Source organism: Enhydra lutris, unplaced genomic scaffold (genome assembly GCF_002288905.1).
Source record: "Enhydra lutris kenyoni isolate GAN:26980312 unplaced genomic scaffold, ASM228890v2 scaffoldscaffold3, whole genome shotgun sequence".
Classification (NCBI taxonomy): Eukaryota; Metazoa; Chordata; class Mammalia; order Carnivora; family Mustelidae; genus Enhydra; species Enhydra lutris.
In genome coordinates this window covers 11997524-12024576 of record NW_019154087.1, presented here as the reverse complement: position 1 = coordinate 12024576, position 27053 = coordinate 11997524, and the positions used below count along the sequence as shown (strand labels likewise).

General features: G+C 40.5%; 1 protein-coding gene across 2 annotated transcripts in view; it reads right to left on the bottom strand.

Moving 5' to 3' along the window:
- Positions 1–7612, bottom strand: part of LOC111153963 (phosphodiesterase 5A) — a 156097-nt gene extending 148485 nt beyond the window's left edge. Inside the window, exon 1 of one of the 2 annotated variants that reach the window (XM_022513324.1) lies at positions 7202–7612. In XM_022513324.1, the coding sequence (XP_022369032.1) occupies positions 7202–7323 (122 nt within the window). In that variant the 5' untranslated portion in view covers positions 7324–7612. Of the gene's footprint in view, positions 1–6615; positions 6662–7201 lie in introns of those variants that run through there. The other variant, XM_022513330.1, reaches the window with a different exon arrangement.
- Between the last annotated feature and the right edge of the window lie 19441 nt (positions 7613–27053).

The window sequence follows — 27053 nt, the reverse complement described above, 5'->3', positions numbered from 1 at the left end:
CCAGTAGGAGAAGTGAATCATCAGGACAACTGTAGCAAAGGTGAGCTGACCTCACCAGACCCTTTACTGGGCAGTCAGGGCCATCTTCACTCTGCCATGTTGATTTAATAAATGCTGTCAATTAGCATCTGGCTGGAGATGTACCACTTTTATTCACAGTTAACTTATAAATTTATTTTGGTATTATAATTGGGAAAATGCTGTAATTATGATTAAATCATACCTACTCTTAAGAGTTCCGCATTTAACTAACATTAAATAAAAGGAAGTCCAACACTAGGTGTGATAGATATCTGGAACTTCTGGGTGTGTCTGTATCACTTTCTTTTGGGAATTCCCTGTCCCCTAAAAGCGTATCATCTTACAGGTTACCTGCCACATCAAAGTACTTAGATAACCCTATTCTTCTGGACACAGTGATTGATCCAGAGCAGGCACATGACCCAAGAAAGGCCAGTGTAACTTTGAAAGGACTGACATAAATAACAAGGTATTTATCTAACATGAGAATTTTAAGACCCATAGAAAGTTGCCCTGAAAATAGCTTCCAGCATATAATGAAAGCATACAGAATAAAGCCAACACAACATAGAGCCCAAAAATGGATGGATGTATGAATGGATGGATGGATGGAAAGAAGGAAGGAAGAAAGAATGGATGGGTGGATGGACTGAAGGAAGGCCAGATAAAAAGATATAAAGACAAGCAGAATCTTGACAATATTTGATCAGCTGAATTTCACAATCAAAACAATCTCCAGGTACTTAATTATGTAAGTCAATTTTGTATGAATTGAAGTAGTTACGACCAAACACTTTCTAACTAATATACTAGAGATGAATAAGAATATCTTTTTTTAACAAAGGAACATTATTTAAGTGTAAGAAACACTGGATTACATGATCCCTCTAATTCAAAAACCCTCTGTGTGTGTGTGTGTGCTTTAATTATTTCATCAGCTTAAAAGATTAGGACCTTTTCTTACAACTTTGGCATATATATTCAACAAAGAGTAGAAATAATGATTGCTATTTTTTATAGTTATCACTAGGGATATGATACTAGAGGGGGGATCTTTCTTCTCCCAAGTTTAGATTTAATAAAATCATTCAGAGAAGATAATTTGCAAAAGGTTGATTTTAAAATTGACAATCAAGGGAAAAGTCTTGAAGAATACAGAAGCTAAAGCAATGGCAGAAAACATTTGAAAAAGCATGTTGAGTACAAATTACAAACCAGAGAAATAATAAATAGATATCCTTAAGAGCTTTTTAGAAGTTTTTTAGAATACTTATCAAAATTAAAGATTTTATTTATCTGAGAGAAAGAGAGCATGCCCGTGTGCTCCTGCACAAGCAGGAGGAGGGGCAGAGGGAGAAGCAGACTCCCCACAGAGGAGGAAGCCAGAGACAGGGCTCAAACCCAGGACCCAGAGATCATGTCCTGAGCCAAAGGCAGACGCTTAACTGACTGAGTCACCCAGGTATCCCTAGCAAAATGATTCTTAAGAACTTAACATTCAGTTTGCTTTATCTGCCTTAAACATTTGGTTAGCAATAAGTATAAATTCCTACCAGTTAAAGAAAATGAATAAAGCATTTATATCACAAAATTTATATATATATATATATTCAAATTAAATGGGAATACCAAGTCAATAAATAAGATTACAGGGCTAAATATCAAATGAATGACTCATGTTGGAAATACTTTCTTCAATTTTTATTCCTAGGTATGTAGCTCACAGGGACTTTTTACTGAACACCTGATATAACAGATATCTCCAAGACCACATCAATCAGCTGTAAACACTGGTCAAACTGAATCTACATCTGTCCAGCTAAACTAATTTCACAGGAAGTCCTGCAAAGTCAGTAGCTAGCCTGCATCCTAAATTCAGAAATTCAAGAAATTATCCTAAATTCATTTTTCAACCCTCCACGATCAATCAACTCAGTGATTTATTCAATTGCCCTGCAGTCCTTACCAAAGGCTTTCATCGTAGCAAGGGCCTGTGATCCTAAAACCAGCTCAGAGAACAAAGAACAAATATAACTCAACATAACAGTTACAGATTTAATAAATTATTAGGTTGAAAAATTATAAACTAATAAACACCAAACAGTTCTGTGTAGCCTTTTCAATTACAGAAGAAATCTTTCCTGAGCATTATTAAAATGCATTAGGAAGTTCAAGCAAAGTTCTTTTTTTTTTATAATTTTTTTTTAATTTATTTATTTGACAGACAGAGATCACAAGCAGGCAGAGAGGCAAGCAGAGAGAGAGGAGGAAGCAGGCTCCTTGCCGAGCAGAGAGCCCGATGCGGGGCTCGATCCCAGGACCCTGAGATCATGACCCGAGCCCAAGGCAGTGGCTTAACCCACTGAGCCACCCAGGCGCCCCAGGAAGTTCAAGCAAAGTTCTAAGTTAATTTGTGTTTCAAATCTAAAGGAAGGGGAGTATCTTAGACATTCTTTGTAATCAGATAAGGATGAAGATACAGACTTTACCTATAAAACCTAAAAGCCAATTTCAGATATTTTAAATATCTAAATATTTAGGTGGAATTACTTTAAAAGAAAATTTTATTGCACAACATATTCAAAATGCTAAAAATTGTACACCTTGAGGTGTTGGAAACATGATCTTATGAAAATATTGGTAATTTCTACAGATCTGAAAAAAAAAGTTACTGAATTGTACCATATGCCTACTTAAGTTTTTGTTAGCTAAGCAAATAGATTATTTTGAGATATTCATCTATGACTAATTGTCATTGCATTAATTCTACCACATTGTTAGGACTCATGACCTTGCACTGCAGACTTTAAAGTGGATCTGATTTTGAAACCTTGAGAACACTATCGTTGGAAGGGCACTAAAAAATATCATTTTAGGGGTTCCTATAACTTCTTCTAGGAGGAAAGAACTTGATACACATGAGTACTTTCAGGGCACTAAAAAACAGCTTAAAGTTGGCCAAAAGAACCCTGCTTATAAACCATACGAAAAGAAAAGGTCATTACTGCATCAGAATTACCATCATAAAAATATTATAAATAATATTAAAGTCAGACTGAGTCAATAACCACAGGGTTTTATTATCTTCAACACTAGTGACAGCTTAATAAAATATGCTTAGCAAATCATTTGTCTGAAAATTAAAAATTATATTCCTATACAATTACAGAAACAGTATTTCTAAAAAGTGGATGGCAATATTTATTTTATATCCATCAACTGATTAGTATAAATATCTTGCAAATAAAAATGTTACAGTTTTTAGAGATAAGAAAAAATGATGAAAAAAAAGAAAGAAAAAAGTAAGAAAGAGAAGAGAAAAGAAAAAAAAAATCCCAAATACAGGACCCAGAATGTCAACTAATTCAGCACAGTTCTGCAGTGTCAAATAAAAAGTCTATCATAGAAAGCTACATGGAAGTGTAAAACTTCTGTTTCTGGACTTTGATCCAAGCGGTCATAAAAACTTGTCCTCACTTAGTAACTCCTATTTCCATTATATGCCAAATATTCTCAAGCTCTTGCCTAGTACAAAACAAAGCAATAAAAAGTCGATCACGTTACCCCTACAAAACTAAATGATCTAAAACATGCACAATGGCAGAAATGATTAGTTAACTAATGAAAGGTAACATTATTTTAATATGCTGTCAAAAACAACGACAGCTGTTAAAGTGGCATTAGCACCAAGAAGCCTTCATTTGCAAATGCATGAAGATTAGAGCCCTTAATTAACAAAGAATCTCAGGGGGGTAGAACTGCAAAGTTGTCTAGAATTGAGGGTGGGAGTTTCCATATGTTGTAGTTTACTAGTCTCAAATGAATTTTTATGCCAATAGATTGTTATGAATTGTTCAAGTGACACTCAAATTCACATAAACAGGCTGTGATTACTAAAAAGCATCTATGCCCCAAGCTTGCAGCTTTTAACTAGGTGCTTAACTCTGTATTTGAAGACAGTTATAGGAAACAACGTAATATAGCAGCAGAACTTCTTTCAAGGTCAATGAAAATTCACAGGTATTTAAATGAGAATTAGGAATGCCAGAAACCTTCATTCTGTTCAAAGACAACTACTGAGTACAGATCATTCAGTCCAGGGATAGGATAAAAAAGCATGCGTGAATGTCCAAAGACAACAATTAAATCAAATAAAGTAGAAATAGTTCCATTAACATACCTGTTTACAAGCACAGATGGCCAATCTAAGTGACTCCAAATTTATTTAAAATTTTAAAACATGTTAAATATTTCTACAGAACTATCTTGTTTCATGGGGTCCTGGATCACATACAGTACTCATTTTACACTTACAAAGTGTAACAAAGGGAAAAAAGCAAAGTAACAGCTTCCAGTTAAAAAAAAAAAAGACCCTAGCTGTAGAGTTAGACCGTCTGCAATAAGTTTTTAGCACAACCATATGAATCACACTGGGTTTAGAAGTTTGGAATTTTTATAACCAACTACTGTCTAATCTCTCAAACTTAAATCTCCAGTTAATGCCACCAAATATAAGCCCAAACAGGAACCTCTGACTATATTGGTTATATTCTTTAAACTGACAACTTTCAGCACTTTATATCTCCTAATGAGGGCCTGTACTCCTCTTAAATATTTTACACTTTCGTTTTCAACTTACACTCAACAGAAACTCTTACAAATATATAAATATGTACATGTACACACATACATGTCATATTATCAACATCAACTATAATATAAAAACCATAGCCAAAAAACGTCTTTAGATAGAGTTTCAGATGATCTAAATTTTACAGTGAACAGTGTAACTTTGAGAAATGAGGATTTTAATCGAATACTACTTGGCAGAAAAAGTAAGGTGAAAAGAAAATTAAATTTAACCCTTTCCATTTAACTTCCAGTAAAATGTTACTTTCAAAGTACCAGCAGGCTTTGAGTGAAGTGTTCTTATGTATGACTACTTAGAAACGATCACCAAACTATCCCAAGTTTCCGTCTCTAAAGGGAGAGGGGGAAAAAAGAAGAGGACACTGATGCTGATTTATAAGACAAATCACTTTTTTCTTTCAACTACTAATAATCTGCCTACAAAACACCTACAAAGAACACCCCGACACACTGAAAAATATCAGCCCGGCTCTCCTGCCCCCTCCCCATTCAGTAAGGACAGAGAAGTGAAGTGGGCAAGGGTGAAAGGAAACTAGGGACAGATGGTCTCGGGTAGCAGGTGACCTTTGAAAACTGGGGGCCCACAACAATCAATATTTCCAGATCTAGATGGCCTTAGTGCCTCACCCCAAACTCGAAGGAAAGTGTCCTTTGAAAAGAAATCATTTTTTTTTTTTCAGGGTTTATCCTCTGGTTGCTCCAGATTTGGGATTTTGAAGTGGATCTTCAAAGCGGGGTAAGAGGACTTTGAAAGGAGGGCGGAGTAATTAAACGGAAAAGATAAGACTTGCCCTAAGCTGTCGCCTCAGTCCAAAACCCCCAAAAGTGATGAAATCGACACAAACTCGTTAGGAAACAGCCTTAAAAAGAACCCCTTCACAGATCCCCAGGTAATTCACCGTAAAAGAATAAAGAAAGACAAAAGTATCAGACAGTCCATTCTCAGTGAAGCATCCCCCCCGCTGCTGTGCCCCGGGCGCCACCACCCAGCACCCAGCTCCGCGACCCCAAGGGAAAGTCGGAAGTGGGGGTGGGGGCGATGCTGAAGGGACTACCTTGTTTTGTCTCCAAAGGGCAACATAGCAAACATGGGAAGTTCGAAGTGCAGACCATGCGGCCTCCGCAGACTCTGGACTCCAGGAGGCGCCGGGGGGCGACGACGTGCCCAGGTGAGGTGCTGACTCGAAGCCTGCTCCCTTACCGACCCCGCCACCGCGCCACTGCCGGCTGCCGCCCGCTCGCCCCGCACTGCGCCGCCCCCTGGCGGGGAGCGCCCCGCACAGCGGAGACCGAGCGCCGGCGGGTGGGAGCCCAGCGCCCTGCCCTGGCCGGCCGCTCTACCATCACCGCCTTGAGTGCGCTTTCCGGGCGGCCAAGGCAGCCAGCGTCAGCTGCCCGACGGCCCTTGCCTGGACAAGGCGGCAGCGGCGGCGGATTCGGGACCGTTCCCCAAAGAGGCACTTCCAGGAGTCGGCCTGAGTCCGCGTGAGGAATCTTGCCCGCGCCAGCGGCTTCTCACCAACTCCTCAGGCTTCGGGGGATCCGCCCGCCTCGCACTCTCTGCTCCAGCTCCTCCTTCCTCGGCTTCAGCCTTAATTCCTCCCCAACTCCACAGCGAGCGTTTCCCACGCGCGCCCCAACTGCCCCCCGGGCAGCCACTTCCCAAAGGACAGGCGCCCTCCTCCCCGCCGTCCGCAGCGGCCGCCCCGGCGCTTGGCTCCGGACCAGGAAGAGCCGGCCTCTGGGGTCGGCTGGGGCCGCGCGGGACCCGTCGGTCCCCCGCTGTCCGCTCCAGCCGCGCCTCCCCAGCGACCTTTGTGTGCGCGCGGCGAACCCCTCCGCGGAGCCCTTTCAGCGGCGCCGCCTTGGGAGCAAGAAAAGAGTGAAAGGAAGGGCCCGGGCCAAGCAAGGGATTGGAGGGGGGCAAAAAGCGACAGCACTTACTCTGGGAAGATTCCTGCATGTTGCTGCCTTGGGCTCCTCTTGGTTTCGCCCCTACCCCGGCTTCCCCGCCCCGCCAAGGGCCGGAGCGAGGGGGGACAGAGGAGGAGCGGAGCCGCTGGGACCGAGTTGGAAATGGTGCTTCCGGAGCTGCAGGGAAGGGGCTCAAAAACTGTTTGGGTTTGGCTAAGGATATTTAGGGGTACCAGGAGGCTAGAGAAGGGCTGCGGGAAGGCCCGTGAGCGCGGACGTATGTCAATAATCATGCTCTCAGGGAATACCAGGGCAGCCGGGGTATGTGTATGGGGCTGGGGGTGGGGGTGGGGGGGGGCGTCCGCATGTACATTTCTGTATTTGAACTTTGTGAGCAAGTTAGATCGAATACCACACTTGGGCTTTTCGACTGTACTAGCCATGAAGTCGAGGTCTTTACACCCTAACAGCTCCAAAGACCTACTTCAAAAGCAAAGGGCCTGGGAACAGAGGTTGTTTAATGGTAAAGGAAGAGGAATATTCAGTAAGGGAGAGAGATGCGCCCCCAGGTCACTCTCAGCGCCCCGGGTGGGTCTTCCAGGGGTCCTCTTCTTACCTGGTGGCTTTCCTAACAAAGTAAGAGAAGGTAAAGTCCCAGTGATCATCCAGCCACGCTTCCACGCAATCCTGGTCCCGCTGCAGCTGCGACGCCCCGGAGCCAGGGCTGGCCCGCTCCATGATCCGCGCCCAGCGTCTCTGCAGCTGGTTTGTGCTGTTTTCCACCCCAGCTGGGGTCCCTCCCTCGGAGTAGCAGGACTCTGCCCCGAGACCCTCCCCCTCCTCCTTGCTCCAGTCCGGCTGGCTTTCAGCGAAGCCGCTCCCGCACTTCGCCAGCCTCTCGCCGCGCCCCGCCTCTCCTGGTCCTCACCGCTCCCAGGTGTGGCGGGTGGGGGCAGGCGCAGCAGCCGCGCGTCCTCCCTGGGGTCCAACGGAGACGGGTCTTGCAGTCTGTCGGGTCCCCAGATTCTAAGGCGGCGGCGGAGGCAACTGGCTAGCTCTCCGGAAGCTAAGTGGCCGCGGCTGGAAGGAGGCCACGCCGCCGCTGGGGTGCGCTGTGTGCTGAGCGGGTTCCAGTGGAGCGCGCAGAGGTGACTGTGGGTGTGTTCGCAGAGTGCCCCACAGTAAGAAAGGGAGAGTCGCGATGTGTGCGCCCATCCCAAGTGCTGAAAGCTGGAGTTAGGGGAACTTTTCACCAAAAGTAAGAGGTGCTGGTATTCTGGCAACTTTTCCTCAGGCCTGAGTGAACAATGACCATCGCTCCTCGCTTTCCTCCAACCCAGGGCTTGGGTCTGGAAGGTGCAGGGATAGACCTTCTCCGAGCCTAGCCAGCGCGGGGCACGGGGGGGGGGGGGGGCGGGGGGGGGGAGTGTGTGCCGCAGATTTGTAGGCCCTGGTGGGTAACTTCCAACAAAGACATTCCCGTACTTAATATGTTAGTAATAACGACAGTAATAATTATAAACGACGTGTCTTTGCATCAAACATACCCTTTTCATTACTGGAACAAGACTTTCCGGGAAAAGAAAAAGGAAAACTCAAATAATCGTGATGGCTTGTGTATGAAGTTAGAAAACGGGCACCTCTGTACAATTAGGTTAACTTGAGAGCACAGGTGCTACCCGGGTACAGTGCGGAGCGGGCTGGTTAGCCCAAGTTTAATTATATTTATGTTTAAATGGAATTAATACACACAGCCCACAAAAAAAGTATCCGTTTCAAAGGGCTCAGCCTTTCTACTCTGTTTTGTCCTATCCCAACATGTTTTACAAAAAGGAATTGGTGTCTTCCTTTTGCTTTGTTCTCATCTCCATCTCCTTGTCCCTCAATTTGCAGTTTTAATATGATAATTTGCAATGACCTAATTTGGGGACAAAATTAAATCTGGAGTTGTATGTTTCACAACGTGTGAATGACACCATTAGCGGTGATATACCCATAGTGATTTAGCTGACATACTTTTAACAAAGTCCTTTCAAAATATTCTTGGCAAGAATGTAAGACATTACTCATAGAATGAGTATTACTACACAGAAAAACATAATTAAATTGATAGTATAAGAACTTTAAAAAATGTCTTCCAATCTCCCAATGCAATTGTTTATCCTTCCTGCACTAAATAACTGTCCTTCTATAATTGAAGTTTTTCTGAAACTTTACTGATGTATGCAAGTAAACAGAAACCAACAAAAAGTAAGCAAAGCAGTAGAATGTGAAATAACGTGTGATAAATTATATCAGATTTTAATGTGCAAGTTGTCTCTAATTTGATACTGTGATCCTGATGTGTGACTACAGTGCTCGTGAACTAGAGATTTTGTCCTCAGTGCTGTTTTTCCCTGTGGAAATCCATGTATTTCTCCTAACAGAGGGTCAATTACAATTTAAAACTATACTTTGTACAAAAATGGAGTGAATTTTTGGCTTGAATCGTTTGCTTCAGTTGGCTGCTGTTAAATAAACAAGCACTTCCTGTCCATTTTTCTATTAGACTGAAAGGGTTAAATTATCAGAAACCAGAAAGGTTTTTGAAAAGTTAGTGCAAGAAAAACAATCCGAGGATTCTGCCATTAATGAGTCTGAATTCTGTGTGGTGTACATGGTAGTTTGGGGGTTCCTGTGAAGGCCTGTTATTTGAAGTGAGCATATCACAGGAGATTGGGGGATGAGTTATTTCAAACTGTTCTAGTCTCCAGAAATCTCAGATAAAATTTATAACAAACCTCTGTAACTTTAAAGTTTTTTTTTTTAAAGATTTTTTATTTATTTATTTATTTGACAGATCATAAGTAGGCAGAGAAGCAGGCAGAGAGAGAGGAGGAAGCAGGCTTCCTGCTGAGCAGAGAGCCCGATGTGGGGCTCGATGTGGGGCTCGATCCCAGGACCCCGGGATCATGACCTGAGCCAAAGGCAGAGGCTTTAACACACTGAGCCACCCAGGTGCCCCAAACTTTAAAGTTCTTAAAGGTGACTTTACCCTGACCTCTTGTTTCCCAGCTCTGTTTTATTTTTTATCCCTATTTGCTAGATTGCTTAATGTTTTAACTTACTAGTATAGATTGCACTAAGCACCTCCAATCTTGTTTTAGAATGAGTTGAAGATTGAGTAAATAATAAACATTACCAGAAAATAACTTTAAAAAAGCTGTTAATGGTGTTTACACAAACAAATGTGCAATAGAGGCCTAACAGAAAGGCCTCCAATTCCCATTGTACTAGAATAACATGCAAACTCTCTAAAGTAGCTTACAAAGTTCTGCATGATTTGACTTTTACCTACCTCTACTGTTGAGGTTCTGCTCATACAACTAGAAAAAAATAAATCTGTGATGATCAAATTCCTTTCCCCAAAAAGGAATGTGAATTATTAAAGTCATGAAACTTTCCTGCCTCGTTTTTTTTAAATTCAAATACCATATATATTTTTATCCAAATACCAATATATTCTGTCCCCTTTGCAACCTTACAGTATATTCAAGGCTTCAGAAAATTAATATATTTGCATTTATAATGAGTTCCAATTTTCACACTATTGAAGGGAGAAGACTAGAAAATACATTGTGGTGTTGAATGGAATTGGAGGTTAAAAATTAAGTGTGTGTGTGTGTGTGTGTGTGTGTGTGTGTGTGTTATATCATGTGGAGAAATCCCACATGATGAGGAAATTCAGGCAGTTTCTAAGAGCTGTGGGATCCTCCAGCTGACAGCCTACAAAGGAGTTCCAGTCAGTAAGAAAACGAATCCCTCAGTCTTACAAATATAAGGAACTAAATTCTGTAAACAACCTGTGTGAGCACAGAAGTGGATATTTCCCCATTTGGCCCCCAGATGTGACCACAATTCCAGCCAATATATAGATTTGCAGCCTTATAAGATGCTAAGACATTTTCATAATTGACATCCTAATAATAATGAGTCCTATAATCCATGAACATAGTATATTTATCCACTTATTCCAGTCTTTTAAGATTTTTCCCAGTATTTTTAGTATATTTGTCTTACGCATATTTTGTTGAATATATTTCTGTATCTACTTCAGCTCTGTCACTGAGAAGTACTAGAAGCAATGACATTTCGGTAGCAGTGAGTACACTTATTACCCAGATTTTGGTTTCTAAATACCATTCTTCACTTTAAAAGAAATCAGAACTCTTTGGAGAAAAAAATCCAGATCTAGGACACAAAAAGCATAAGATATGCCTGGAAAATCTTGTTTAGCTAGAAAATTAGAAAGGTTTAAGATGATGGCAATAAATCAGAAGGGCAGATGATGTATCTTCAGAGAGCTTTCAAAGGATAAATCTAGAGCAATTGGAATATCAAAATATACAGTAATAGTAACAAATTTTAACAACTGACTAAAACAAGAAACTGTAATTTCACTCTGATATAAATAAATCACTAGATAAGTAAGTAAATAGGAAAGAAGAGAATGTCCCTTACAGTAGAATGCTAACTAATAAATACAAAAGGAGTTATGTAGTAAGAGAATCATTGATGGTTGCTAAAACTAATCAGGGAGAGTTTGATGATGAATGGGTTTTTACATAGTCTTAAAGTATCTCCTTGTAAGTTTTTTATTAGTTATCATGGGGAAATAGTATCTTTACAATGAAGAGAACTTATGGATACCTTTCTAAGCAAGTGGTCTCTAATATTACTTATACTGGGACAAACCAAGCATACACACCTTTTAATAGGATATTCTGAGAAGGACACAATATCACTTTTATGTTATTCCTGAATCTAAATCTAAACATGAGGATCGGATTGAGGGATTTCCAAATAAACACACCTAGTTTGAGATTGAGGACCTAGTTATTTACTACTTTGTAACAATATTACCATAATATTAGTGGCTTGAAGCAATGCACATTTGTTACTTCCAGTTTTTGTGAATAAGGAGTCTAGGCTCCGCTAAACTGTGTTTTCTGGGGCGCCTGGGTGGCTTAGTGGGTTAAGCCTCTGCCTTTGGCTCAAGCCATGATCTCAGGATCCTGGGGTCGATCCTAGCATCTGGCTCTCTGCTCAGCAGGGAGCCCACTTCCCTCTCTCTCTCTGCCTGCCTCTCTGCATACATGTGATCTCTCTCTCTCTCTCTCTCTCTCTCTGTCAAATAAATAAAGTCTTTTAAAAATAATAAACTGTGTTTCTGCTCAGGGGAGGTCTCACAAGGCAATCGGGGGTCAGCCAGAACTGCAATCTCATCTAAGGGTCGGTGGGAGAAAGTTCTGCTTCCAAGTGCACTCAGTCTGTTGGCAGAATCCAGTTCTTTGTGGTTGTAGAACTGAGGGATTCTTTTTCTTGCTGAGTTCTGGCTGGAGACCTAACGGGCTGTTGGCTGGGAGCCACCCTTTACCTCAAGAAGCACCTTTGTTTCCCTGCCTTCATTATCCTAACATGACTGCCTGCTTCCTCAGAACCAGCAAGGGAGAGAGACCCCAGTGAGATGGGACTATAATCTTATGTACATAACCACACATTCACATATGACATACATCCCATCAACTTTGCCATATTCTGTTTGTTGGGAGCAAGTCAAAGTTCTGCCTTCACATGAGGGGAGGGGAATCACAACAGGGTATGAACACCAGAAGGATCCATGGAGGCCACTTCAGGAATCCTTCTAGGATAACACTGTGTCATAAAGCATAGTGAGTGCGATGTAGCATGTGTCCAATAAATATTTGTGGGGGCAATTTGAAAAAAAATAAAGTTTTCTTAGATTATTTTGGCAGTATCTTTGTATAGTGTATGTAAATACATTAGTAATTGATCTTTAAGGAAGGGTTATGTCTTTTCATGGTCTTGGAAGTCTTATCACACTTAACAAAATCACCTTTTACTCTCAGCAGCCCTGGGCTCATGTGGAAGTTTTCTGAGGACAGTGTTGGAGTATACGCTTCAAGCTGTTGCACGGCTGGTATCAGCCCAGTATCTTAAATGCGTGAATTTAAATTAGATCATAATTTTTCATTTCAAAGACTGAGCCAGCTTATGAATAATGAAACTGTGTAACGGTGCAATTATTCCGATCAGTACATAGCATTTTCTTTCCCAAATCAAACATAGGGTTTTCTACTTAAGTCTCTTGTGGCAGCCCGGAATTCAGTTTGACATACAAAGGCTGATCCATGTGAAAAGACATTACATAGAAGATGGTGAGCAGCTGTTTTTTGTATTAGCGAAGGTCACACATAGAGGAAATGGACTTCCATGAAAACAGGAGGGATTTTGGACAGATACTAGACACACTTTCCTGACAGAGGGATGCGACACAGATGGATTTATGATTAAAAACAACTGTGGAATTTTTCCCTAGAGACTTTTACAAATGGGGTGGACAACTATCTGTTGATAATGCTTTGAAGTCCTGTATCAGAGACAGATTGATCTCAAGGGCTCTTCAGGTTCCTCACTGCCCTTTCACCTGCATATGGAGAGTATGTTAAACAGAGCAATTACGTGGTTTTCATTGATAAATAATATTAACCGCTCATAGAAACATAACATATATCATAAATACTCAGACCCGGAACATATATCTATCCTCTTCTCATCCACTTTCCTATTTTTTTTTTTGAGTAATTTTTTAAAAAATTTTATTTTTTATAAACATATAATATATTTTCATCCCCAGGGGTACAGGTCTGTGAATCTCCAGGTTTACACACTTCACAGCACTCACCATAGCACATACCCTCCCCAATGTCCATAACCCCCCCCCCCCCAACCCCCCTCCCCCCATCAACCCTCAGTTTGTTTTGTGAGATTAAGAGTCACTTATGGTTTGTCTCCCTCCCAATCATCCACTTTCCTATTAAAAGAGAGATTCCATTCTCTGGAGAAAATATCCTGCACTAGTCAGAATGACTAAAAATAAAATAATTAGTTTAGAAAGAAATAGCAAGGACTGAAACACTTTTAAGTCAACTACATCCAGGTGTGACACACTTAACTAAAAACCAGTTTAAAAGTAGGTCTTTTAAAATAGACTCTTTAAATGTTGGAGGAACAAAAATGTGTATTTTTAAAAGAAAATCTGGAGAAACAGAGATTTATTGATCTTGAATTTCTAGTCTAGAGAATCACTTGTCTTTTTTAAAAAATATAAATTACAGGTAAAAAATTTTCAGTTGATGTGGACAGTCTCATTTTAGAAATCTCATGTCTTTTTGTAGACACCATGGTGGAGCCTGCCTCTTCCCAAGTTTCTAAGGAAAAGTGTGGTTTAATTATTGAGCAAGAGAAAAAGAAGGAACCTCATGAATGGTGATAATTTTCATCTTTTGGGTAAACTTCTTTGAACTGATTCTCTTTTTTTTAAACCTATGTTTTATAATTTAATGAAAATCAATTTAGCAAAACTCAAGCAGCCTTCAAAATTAGCAAAATTTTTCACTCAAATTTGATCCATGCCTTGAAAAAGTTGCATTTTTTAAATAAACAAAGGCTGTATAGAAATCTAGATTAAAATAGAAGTTCATTCTTCACAGATACAGTCACAGTGATTCCATTTTCCCATTTTTTTCTTATAGGGAAATTAACAATGTATTGAAAGGGAATAACTTGCAGCCATTCAAATCTAGAAGCTCCATGGTAAAATTTTCTAGCGATGCTCACAGAAAATGTTGTCTTTACATAATTGCAGTCCCAAGAGACTTAATCAATAAATCAATAGAAAGAAGGAACTACATCCATAGAACAGACCCCAATGCCTTCAAGTTCATTTGTTTTCATTCTTCTCTGCCGATGAAATCACTGAGTGCATCAATTAGAAGCTTCTCATAAGCTATTCCAGCGTGAGAGTCCTGCATAATCTCTTATTTTAGGGCTAGGAATCTGAAAAATGTTTCAATAATGTTTTAAAACTCTAGAATTTATCAATGCCAGTGATTTTCTCTTTGCAGTAGCTACCTTGGAAGGCTATATATTTTTATAAACTGTGTTGCCATTGCTGAAAACATTTTGGTAAATTCCTCTTCAGAATGTTTTCAGAGACTGAATTAGTTTTCTTGTGTCTCTTCACTAGTGACAATATTTTGGTTTGTTTATTTTATGATGAGAGGGAATTTGTTTCTTTGTATATTTTAAACAGCCAAAAGTCACTCCTCCTATGGTCTGATGGGAAATACGTTTTTTCTTTTTATAAAATAAGAAATGATTATAAAGTAATGGGACTGATTTTTGTTCTCTAGATTGGAAGTTTGTATCATCTGCGATATATTTGCAGCTGCAAGACCATAGGGAATTTATGTAACAACTTCAGTTGTTACATGCCTCAGTTTCTTTATCTACAACACAAGTAAGAGCAGCCCACATAGAGTTGTTGTGACTATTAAGTGATATAATAAATATACAACACTAATAATTAGAGTGCCCAGTGCATAGAGCTCAATGATTCTTTTTTTTTTTTTTTAAGATTCATTTATTTGTTTTAGAGAGAGAGAGAGAGAGCCAGGGGGAGGGGCAGACAGAGATGGAGAAAGAGAATCTCAAGCAGACTCCTCACTGAATGGGGAGCCTTATGCAGGGCTTGATCCCATGACCCTGAGGTGATGACTCGAGCTGAAACCAAAAATCAGACACTTAATCGACTGAGCCACCCAGGCACACTAAGCTCTTCTTACTAATTCCTACACCAGGCACTCTGAACTCTTACTAATAATTCTTATTGAGAGAATAACTATATAATGGGGATTCTAGCTTCATTTTCCCATCAAACTCCTTCCTCCAAATCAAGCATGTTATTCGAAACTTCGGCAAATCTATCCTCTGAAATCAGTTTCCCCTCTTTGGTGTTACTAACTCAGTTTGTAATTCTCTCTTTTCAGCCAGTCATGGAGTCCTGATATGAAGGCTTTACTAGTCTTTGCTGAAGACGATATTAACTATTTGATTTCCAAGATAAACAAAAAAGTAAAGAGGATGTAGGATATAATTTTTAAGGCCTTCCCTGAGACTCTACCATTTCCGGCCCTCTACCCACAATTTTTTTTTTTTTTTAAAGCAAACTTCATGATGGTTAGGGCAGGCACAGGTCTAATGTTGCTAGACTCTTGAGGTATAAATGTACTGAACCCCAAGCCTCAACATACTAGCACATATGGACTGGCGTGTTGCCGGTTTCCCTAGGGTAAACTCACTTTCAATGAGGGGATTCCAACCAGAGGTGAGACCATTTTTCCTGTAGGCTTTGAAAAATTGATGTACCAGGAATGGAAGGTGTATTCTGGAAATGAAATTCTAGTCCAAGTGAAAACTCCGTGTGAACCCTGATTAAAACTGCAATTGTAAATGGTACCATGGTGGGAGGTACAAATGAAGGTAATGGAGGGCTTACACCATTCTCTGTGTCCTCAGGGTCATTCCTGTGTTCTCAAGAACATACTCCTACGTAACTCTGGCACAGTGCTTGAAAGCCCTAAAGTAAGCAGTGAGCTTAGGAAAGTCATTGGACATACTGAATATCTTCTCTTTGTCCCCCCAGGTCCTACTGTGTTCCCGGGAAGCTGATCTATAAACATTACATCAGCAAGGTCTTTTGCCCTCTGGCTAGTGGTTGCCTTGTTTAACGGGGAACATCAGTAAGAAATGATGAGGTAGGAAGAGAATGAGCTCAGAATTTTTATTAGCCCAATACGATGGACTAAACATGGTGGCAAATTTTTTGCTACTTCTCCCACTGAAAGGTAAAATCTGATTCTCCTCTCCCCTTTCATTGGGACTGGCCTAATGATTGGCTTAAACAACTGAGTGCAGGACGGTGACATTTTGGGACTTGAGGCTAGGTCATTATAAGAAATCTTGTAGCTCCCATCTGCTCAGGTCTCTTGGAGCATTCATTCTTGGAGATCTGATATATATCGTAAGAAATATGACAACCCAGGGGCACCTGGGTGGCTCAGTCAGTTAAGCATCTGCCATCTGCTCAGGTCACGATCCCAGGGTCCTGGAATTGAGCCCCACATTAGGCTCCTTCATCAGTAAGGGAGTCTGATTCTTCCCCATCCCCTGCTCACACTCTCTAAGTCACTCTCTCTTTCAAATAAATAAATAACTAAAACCTTGAAAAAAAAAATCTGATGAGATTGCCCTGCTGGAGTGGACTGTAGGGAGAGACCCCATGGAGAGAAAGAACAATGCCAGCCATTGCCCAGCTGTTCCAACTTTTCCAGGCAGATATGTGAGTAAAGACACCAACTTGGAGGACACTGCAACCCCAACAGATCCAGTGTGTGAAGAATCGGGAAACCCAGCCAATAGCAGAACTAAGACCCCAAGCATCTGACCCCTACTGATCTGTTGCAGACATTTCCAGCTGTTCAAGCCACCCCGGCTGAGGCTGAGGCTCCAGGCATTGTATCTCTGTTATGACCTGCCAGGATTTCTGCCCCACAAAATGGTGAGCATAATACATAATTAGAGTTTTACACTCCTTAGTTTGGGGGTGTGCGTTGTTATGGAGCAGTAAATAAGCAGACACCTGGTAACCTCCCAGCTGTGTCATCACTGGTTGGCCATGTTTCTCTGCCAGAGTGTCTTCAAGGCCGCCCTCTCCATATAGCTATTCATGCTTTCTAGCCTATCAGAGATAATGGCTCCCTGCTATCCCTAGCTCTACCAGCTTTTGTTTGTGACTTTCTTAAATCTTGCTCACCTTTTAAAACTAGCCCCTTAATTAAACTATCCTGAATTACCCAGTTTAAGGACATTGTCTGTTTCCTGTTGGAATCTCAGCTCATGTGTCAGACCTGTTACACATGTCTCAGGAGCAGGGGAGAAAGCTACAGACTATGGAAAGAGGCTCAGGATTATTCTTCAGATAGCCACAGAAAAATCTGCCTAGCGAAACAGTACATTTGTATACTTATATGAAGTAATTAGCGTGCTACTCTTTTTTTTTTTTTTAGATTTTTTTTAAATTTATTTATTTGACAGACAGAGATCACAGGTAGGCAGAGAGGCAGGCAGAGAGAGAGAGAGATGGGGGGAAGCAGACTCGATGCGGGGCTCGATCCCAGGACCCTGAGATCATGACCTGAGCCGAAGGCAGAGGCTTTAATCCACTGAGCCACCCAAGCGCCCCGTAGCACGCTACTCTTAATGAAATACTTTAGAAAAGACTAAGTTTTGAAGGCCATCCTTAAGGTTTTCTGGATTCAGTAAGTCTTACCCTTTTGCTTTGTTTGTGAGGGAAGCCATTGTTCTCTAACACACTGCATTATTTTCTTTAACAAGCATTTATATATTACACTTTCTATATTCCAGGCACTCTTCTTCTTCTTCTTCTTTTTTTTTTTTTAAGATTTTATGTATTTGAGAGAGAGAGTGCGCGTGCAGGAGCGGGGGGAGGGGAAACGGACTCCCCGCTGAGCAGGGAGCCCTTCTTGGGGCTCCGTCCCAGCTCCCTGAGATCATGGCCCGAACCAAAGGCAGACACTTAACCAAAGAGCCACCCACATGCCCCTCCAGACACTCTTGTAAGACCTTTACAAATAATGACTCATTTAATCACCCTAATAACACTATCAGCTCTGTGTTATTATCACCATTTTACAGAGGAAGAAACCAGGGGGTGTTGAAGTTACATAATGGGCCCAAGGACTCACAGCTAGTAAGTGGCTGAACTAGCACTAGAAACCACAATGTTCAGCTGTAGTGTGTGTGCTCTTTACCCCTGTTTCACACTGTTAAGTCTTGCCAGGAAAGACTTAGAAAACAGGAGAAATGAGTCACCCCAGGAGCGACTCATTTCTGTGTGACTGCGCTCAGTGATTGCTGGGGCCTCCTCTTCTCACAGACATCAGAGATGATGGGGAGTGAGAAAGAGAAACAGACTGGGATCTCCTGAGAGCACAAAAACTAGAGAGGACAAGTGGAGTAGTTATGAGTTGCTGTGTAACAAATTGTCTCAAAATGTGGTGGGTTAGAGCAACAATAGATTGTTGTGTCTTATGGTTTCTGTGGGTCCGGGATTCAGAGAAGGTCCAGCAGCATCTCTAATCTGCCATATCTGGAATCTCAGGTGGAAGACATGGAGGCTGGGGTTGGAATCATCTGAAGACTCCTTCAGTCCCGTGTGGGCCTGGCTGAGTCTGCAACCTGGAATACCGTTTACCCTCCATCTGGTTCCAGGGGTGCTGAGAGGAAATGCCCCCCCCCCAAATGACATATGGTTTCATGTGTGGGAAGTACAATTTTGGAAAACCTAGCTTAAATGATTTTTTATTTCATCCAGGCTTTCTGAAGAAAGCAGAGGTCAAGCTCAAACCTGGTAAAAGAATTATTATAAAAGCGTGAAGAGTGTTTAAAGAAATAAAAAAATAAGGGATGGTGTAGAACTCCAGGACTCAACAGCAGAGAGCCATTGTCTCTCCCAGGACTCAACAGCAGAGAACCACTGTCTCTCCCAGGACTAGAATCCTGAGGGGAGCTATTTGTAAAGTTGTCTGACAAGAGCTGTGGCCTTTAGGAAGGAATGCAGATAACCATGGATGAGTTGGTAGAGTAGAAAGAGGGTGAATAAATACTCCTGTCTCATTGTCCTCCTGCCCTCTGATCTTCTACTTATCTAAACCAAGTGTTTGCCATATGGCCAGACCAGTTCATAAAGGCCAGCTCCCCAGGACCACAGAGTAGAGTGATGGTAAGAAAGGTAGAGAATGGGCCTGGACAGAAGATACCCAACACATTAAAATATGACTGCTGGTAGGTGGTGGAGAGTGAAGAGTATTTTTGGGGGGTCACCAAACTTCAGGTGAATGCTACTGTAATTTGTAATGTCACCCTTATCAGACTTTATATTATGGCATACCATATGAAATTGCCATTTTTAAGGTTAAAACATTGGAAAAATTGGCAATTTCATATGGTTCAACCTAATATTCTGGGTACTTTCCAGTCAAGTTACAAATGAATAAATACTCACATTAGATAATGGAAAATTTTGCTTCTCATTGTTTTATGGTTGACTATTTTCTGAGTCAGGACTGTCTAAAATATTTAAGTGGGCTAGGTACTCTGATTAGACTTCATCAAGCATTTTTCTTTTGGTTGTTCAGGGGTGAGCCAAGATAAAAATACAAAGTCAGCAAAGCTTTTGAGGTAGGCATGTTACTTACTATAGCTCATGGCAGTCTCAGTCTTAAGTAGTTTAACCTAACTACCAGTTTGCCCTTCAAAAGGTGGACAGTCTTGAATCCAAACAGAGAATTATAAAGGGTGTCCTGATACCTGAGTTTCAGGGAGGCCCAGCAGCAAATAGAAGAAACTTGGGATAGATCATGGGAATGGCAAGTTTTGAGTTTCATGTTCAAAGCATGCTGTTGACCATACTGCCCCCTAATCACACCTTATTTAGTAACTTACTGGATAAAGAAACTCTGGGGAGAAGTGAATGAAGTTTAAAGGGATATACTGAGCTCTCCACTAATAAGTTTTGTTTTTACTGATTGGATTAATTGGAACGAAATAAGAGATATGCATCAATTTTTATTCTCTAGGTTTGTGGAGCAGATCACACTGGATATACATCTTTGTGTTCTGTTGGAAAAATAAAGAGGAAAAAAATTTCTAGGTTCCTTCTTATGTATTTTTTGGAATCTGAAACTAAACTACACCAATTTCTATATTCCTTTTTTTCCTCCTCAGTTTCTGTATTCTTTATTGTTGCTCTTCACTAAAAACAAATCAAACAAATAATCTTGTAATTCTATAAAATTAAAGGAAATGCATTTATATGCCTCACCTTCCTATAACATCAGCTTCTTTAATTGGGAGATTCCATCAAGGGCATTTTCCAGAAGTTGCTTAACCTTTATGGATGGTCTACTTTATAGCACACATTATGATTTTACATATCTTATCTTATTTAAATCTCCCCACAATTCAGTGACATAGATTTTATTTCTATTTTATAAACGAGGAAATACGTTCATAGGGTTCAGGAGTTTCTTCCAGGTTATAATAATAGTTGGATCTCTAACCATATTATTGCTTCCATAAGTGTTAATTAAGATCTTACGTAAACCAAGTAGCAAGTGAAGGATGAATGTGAGTAGGACGCTTGAATGCATTTAGTGTAGTGACAAAAGCAAGACATAAACATAAGCTGTAATATAACAACAGTTTACATATCTCTTTTGTATCAGTTAATCACGCCAAACAAATCTTATCAGAAGCTAGCCCAGTATATCCCGCATAAACTTTACCTCCTTCACCAATTCCCTAAACTATACATATGCCAATAGCTAATGATGGATGGATAAGGAGCCCCTAGCACAGTGCTTTAAACTGGGAGAAGGGCTCATTAAAGTTTGGTTGAATGAAGGTTAGCAAAAACATAGTCTGAAATGCACAGTAACACATGGGAGAGGCAAAGAAACTGTTTGATACCATTTCCAAAGTTACAGCCTGATTTAAAAAATAGTAGCTATGAAATGACCAACCTGGTATATAACTCCTTTTGGCGAAAAGGATGAAAACACACCATGTATTTGAAAGACAGCATTGAAAAACAAACAAACAAACAAAAAAAACAAACAAAAAAAGTCTCCTGATGATGATTCCAAAACTACAGAATAAACATTCTTCTTTACCTATGGAAGAGTAGTGCCCTCTCAGAGTTTTTACTTGGTTTTGATTTTTGGAGGGGTTATATTTTATATAGGATCAGCCATGACCATTTGAAATAGACATTTCTGCTGCCCATAAGCATTCATTTCTCTCTTCTTTCCAATAGTACCTGGACCTTACTCAAGCATCTTCCCTTTCCTCACACCTCCCATGGACCTCAGGAGAACCTGAGCTCACTACACTCCTTCCAGGGTGGTTCTGTTACATCTTAGGTGAACGCCATCCCTAGAACAAGCCACGGGTGCCAGAGATGACCTGTGATCTAATTAACATGAGGAGAGGTTCTCAAGGGGCATCAAAGAATGACCCATCATCACAATGACAGAGATTCTCAGAGTGACGCTCCTCTAGACATTACCATCATTCTTTGGTCACAGTTTTGCTACTGTGCTAGTACTCTTAAGAGGAAGCTTCTGTTTAGAGTGGGAAGAGACCTCTAGCGCTGCAGGATTGTCCCCTGGAAGGTTTCACCTCCTTCTCTTCTAGTCAACTGCGCCCATTAATCTCTGATTGCTTAACTAGTTTTATTTTTTTATTTATTTTTTTTTAATTTTTTATAAACATATATTTTTATCCCCAGGGGTACAGGTCTGTGAATCGCCAGGTTTACACACTTCACAGCACTCATCATAGCACATACCCTCCCCAATGTCCATAATCCCACCCCCCCAACCCCCCTCCCCCCATTAACCCTCAGTTTGTTTTGTGAGATTAAGAGTCACTTATGGTTTGTCTCCCTCCCAATCCCATCTTGTTTCATTTACTCTTCTCCTACCCCCTTAACCCCCCATGTTGCATCTCCTCTCCCTCATATCAGGGAGATCATATGATAGTTGTCTTTCTCCAATTGACTTATTTTGCTAAGCATGATACCCTCTAGTTCCATCCACGTCGTCGCAAATGGCAAGATTTCACTTCTTTTGATGGCTGCATAGTATTCCATTGTGTATATATACCACATCTTCTTTATCCATTCGTCTGTTGATGGACATCTAGGTTCTTTCCATAGTTTGGCTATTGTAGACATTGCTGCTATAAACATTCGGGTGCACGTGCCCCTTCGGATCACTACGTTCGTATCTTTAGGGTAAATACCCAGCAGTGCAATTGCTGGGTCATAGGGTAGTTCTATTTTCAACATTTTGAGGAACCTCCATGCTGTTTTCCAGAGTGGTTGCACCAGCTTGCATTCCCACCAACAGTGTAGGAGGGTTCTCTCCGCATCCTCGCCAGCATCTGTCATTTCCTGACTTGTTAATTTTAGCCATTCTGACTGGTATGAGGTGGTATCTCATTGTGGTTTTGATTTGTATTTCCCTGATGCCGAGTGATATGGAGCACTTTTTCATGTGTCTGTTGGCCATCTGGATGTCTTCTTTGCAGAAATGTCTGTTCATGTCCTCTGCCCATTTCTTGATTGGATTATTTGTTCTTTGGGTGTTGAGTTTGCTAAGTTCTTTATAGATTTTGGACACTAGCCCTTTATCCGATATGTCATTTGCAAATATCTTCTCCCATTCTGTCAGTTGTCTTTTGGTTTTGTTAACTGTTTCCTTTGCTGTGCAAAAGCTTTTGATCTTGATAAAATCCCAATAGTTCATTTTTGCCCTTGCTTCCCTTGCCTTTGGCGATGTTCCTAGGAAGATGTTGCTGCGGCTGAGGTCGAAGAGGTTGCTGCCTGTGTTCTCCTCAAGGATTTTGATGGATTCCTTTGTCACATTGAGATCCTTCATCCATTTTGAGTCTATTTTTGTGTGTGGTGTAAGGAAATGATCCAATTTCATTTTTCTGCATGTGGCTGTCCAATTTTCCCAACTCCATTTGTTGAAGAGGCTGTCTTTTTTCCATTGGATATTCTTTCCTGCTTTGTCGAAGATTAGTTGACCATAGAGTTGAGGGTCTATTTCTGGGCTCTCTATTCTGTTCCATTGATCTATGTGTCTGTTTTTGTGCCAGTACCATGCTGTCTTGATGATGACAGCTTTGTAATAGAGCTTGAAGTCCGGAATTGTGATGCCACCAACTTTGGCTTTCTTTTTCAATATTCCTTTGGCTATTCGAGGTCTTTTCTGGTTCCATATAAATTTTAGGATTATTTGTTCCATTTCTTTGAAAAAAATGGATGGTACTTTGATAGGAATTGCATTAAATGTGTAGATTGCTTTAGGTAGCATAGACATTTTCACAATATTTATTCTTCCAATCCAGGAGCATGGAACATTTTTCCATTTCTTTGTGTCTTCCTCAATTTCTTTCATGAGTACTTTATAGTTTTCTGTGTATAGATTCTTAGTCTCTTTGGTTAGATTTATTCCTAGGTATCTTATCGTTTTGGGTGCAATTGTAAATGGGATGGACTCCTTAATGTCTCTTTCTTCTGTCTTGTTGTTGGTGTAGAGAAATGCAACTGATTTCTGGGCATTGATTTTATATCCTGACACTTTACTGAATTCCTGTACAAGTTCTAGCAGTTTTGGAGTGGAGTCTTTTGGGTTTTCCACATATAGTATCATATTATCTGCAAAGAGTGATAGTTTGACTTCTTCTTTGCCGATTTGGATGCCTTTAATTTCCTTTTGTTGTCTGATTGCTGAAGCTAGGACTTCTAGTACTATGTTGAATAGTAGTGGTGATAACGGACATCCCTGCCGTGTTCCCGACCTTAGCGGAAAAGCTTTCAGTTTTTCTCCATTGAGAATGATATTTGCGGTGGGTTTTTCATAGATGGCTTTGATAATATTGAGGTATGTGCCCTCTATCCCTACACTTTGAAGAGTTTTGATCAGGAAGGGATGCTGTACTTTGTCAAATGCTTTTTCAGCATCTATGGAGGGTATCATATGGTTCTTGTTCTTTCTTTTATTAATGTGTTGTATCACATTGATTGATTTGCGGATGTTGAACCAACCTTGCAGCCCTGGAATAAATCCCACTTGGTCATGGTGAATAATCCTTTTAATGTACTGTTGAATCCTATTGGCTAGTATTTTGGCGAGAATTTTTGCATCTGTGTTCATCAAGGATATTGGCCTGTAGTTCTCTTTTTTGATGGGATCCTTGTCTGGTTTTGGGATCAAGGTGATGCTGGCCTCATAAAATGAGTTTGGAAGTTTTCCTTCCATTTCTATTTTTTGGACCAGTTTCAGGAGAATAGGAATTAGTTCTTCTTTAAATGTTTGGTAGAATTCCCCCGGGAAGCCATCAGGCCCTGGGCTTTTGTTTGTTTGGAGATTTTTGATAACTGTTTCAATCTCCTTACTGGTTATGGGTCTGTTCAGGCTTTCTATTTCTTCCTGGTTCAGTTGTGGTAGTTTATATGTCTCTAGGAATGCATCCATTTCTTCCAGATTGTCAAATTTGTTGGCGTAGAGTTGCTCATAGTATGTTCTTATAATTGTCTGTATTTCTTTGGTGTTCGTTGTGATCTCTCCTCTTTCATTCATGATTTTATTTATTTGGGTCCTTTCTCTTTTCTTGTTGATAAGTCTGGCCAGGGGTTTATCGATCTTATTAATTCTTTCGAAGAACCAGCTCCTAGTTTCGTTGATTTGTTCTATTGCTTTTTTGGTTTCTATTTCATTGATTTCTGCTCTGATCTTTATGATTTCTCTTCTCCTGCTGGGTTTAGGGTTTCTTTCTTGTTCTTTCTCTAGCTCTTTTAGGTGTAGGGTTAGGTTGTGTACCTGAGACCTTTCTTGTTTCTTGAGAAAGGCTTGTACCACTATATATTTTCCTCTCAGGACTGCCTTTGTCATGTCCCACAGATTTTGAACCGTTGAGTTTTCATTATCATTTGTTTCCATGAATTTTTTCAATTCTTCTTTAATTTCCTGGTTGACCCATTCATTCTTTAGAAGGATGCTGTTTAGTCTCCATGTATTTGGGTTCTTTCCAAMTTTCCTCTTGTGATTGAGTTCTAGCTTCAGAGCATTGTGGTCTGAAAATATGCAGGGAATGATTCCAATCTTTTGATAACGGTTGAGACCTGATTTAGGACCGAGAATATGATCTATTCTGGAGAATGTTCCATGTGCACTAGAGAAGAATGTGTATTCTGTTGCTTTGGGATGAAATGTTCTGAATATATCTGTGATGTCCATCTGGTCAAGTGTGTCATTTAAGGCCTTGATTTCCTTGTTGATCTTTTGCTTGGATGATCTGTCCATTTCAGTGAGGGGAGTGTTAAAGTCCCCTACGATTATTGTATTATTGTCGATGTGTTTCTTTGATTTTGTTATTAATTGGTTTATATAGTTGGCTGCTCCCACGTTAGGGGCATAGATATTTAAAATTGTTAGATCTTCTTGTTGGACAGATCCTTTGAGTATGATATAGTGTCCTTCCTCATCTCTTATTATAGTCTTTGGCTTAAAATCTAATTGATCTGATATAAGGATTGCCACTCCTGCTTTTTTCTGATGTCCATTAGCATGGTAAATTCTTTTCCACCCCCTCACTTTAAATCTGGAGGTGTCTTCAGGTTTAAGATGAGTTTCTTGTAGGCAACATATAGATGGGTATTGTGTTTTTATCCATTCTGATACCCTGTGTCTTTTGATTGGGGCATTTAGCCCATTAACATTCAGGGTAAGTATTGAGAGATATGAATTTAGTGCCATTGTATTGCCTGTAAGGTGACTGTTATTGTATATTGTCTCTGTTCCTTTCTGATCTACTACTTTTAGGGTCTCTCTTTGCTTAGAGGACCCCTTTCAATATTTCCTGTAGAGCTGGTTTGGTGTTTGCAAATTCTTTCAGTTTTTGTTTGTCCTGGAAGCTTTTAATCTCTCCTTCTATTTTCAATGATAGCCTAGCTGGATATAGTATTCTTGGCTGCATGTTTTTCTCGTTTAGTACTCTGAATATATCATGCCAGCTCTTTCTGGCCTGCCAGGTCTCTGTGGATAAGTCTGCTGCCAATCTAATATTTTTACCATTGTACGTTACAGACTTCTTTTCCCGGGCTGCTTTCAGGATCTTCTCTTTGTCACTAAGACTTGTAAATTTTACTATTAGGTGACGGGGTGTGGACCTATTCTTATTGATCTTGAGGGGGGTTCTCTGAACCTCCTGGATTTTGATGCTTGTTCCCTTTGCCATATTGGGGAAGTTCTCTCCAATAATTCTCTCCAATATACCTTCTGCTCCCCTCTCTGTTTCCTCTTCTTCTGGAATCCCAATTATTCTAATGTTGTTTCGTCTTATGGTGTCACTTATCTCTCAAATTCTCCCCTCATGGTCCAGTAGCTGTTTGTCCCTCTTTTGCTCAGCTTCTTTATTCTCTGTCCTTTGGTCTTCTATATCACTAATTCTTTCTTCTGCCTCATTTATCCTAGCAGTGAGAGCCTCCATTTTTGATTGCACCTCATTAATAGCTTTTTTGATTTCAACTTGGTTAGATTTTAGTTCTTTTATTTCTCCAGAAAGGGCTTTTATCTCTCCGGAGAGGGTTTCTCTAATATCTTCCATGCCTTTTTCGAGCCCGTCTACAACCTTGAGAATCGTCATTCTGAACTCTAGATCTGACATATTACCAATGTCTGTATTGATTAGGTCCCTAGCCTTTGGTACTGCCTCTTGTTCTTTTTTTTGTGGTGAATTTTTCCGCCTTGTCATTTTGTCCAGATAAGAGTATATGAAAGAGCAAGTGAAATACTAAAAGGGTGGCAAGAACCCCAGGAAAATATGCTTTAACCAAATCAGAAGAGATCCCAAATCGTGAGGGGGGAGAAAGGGGATAAAAAGAGGTTCAGAAAGAAGAAAAAAAAAAAAAA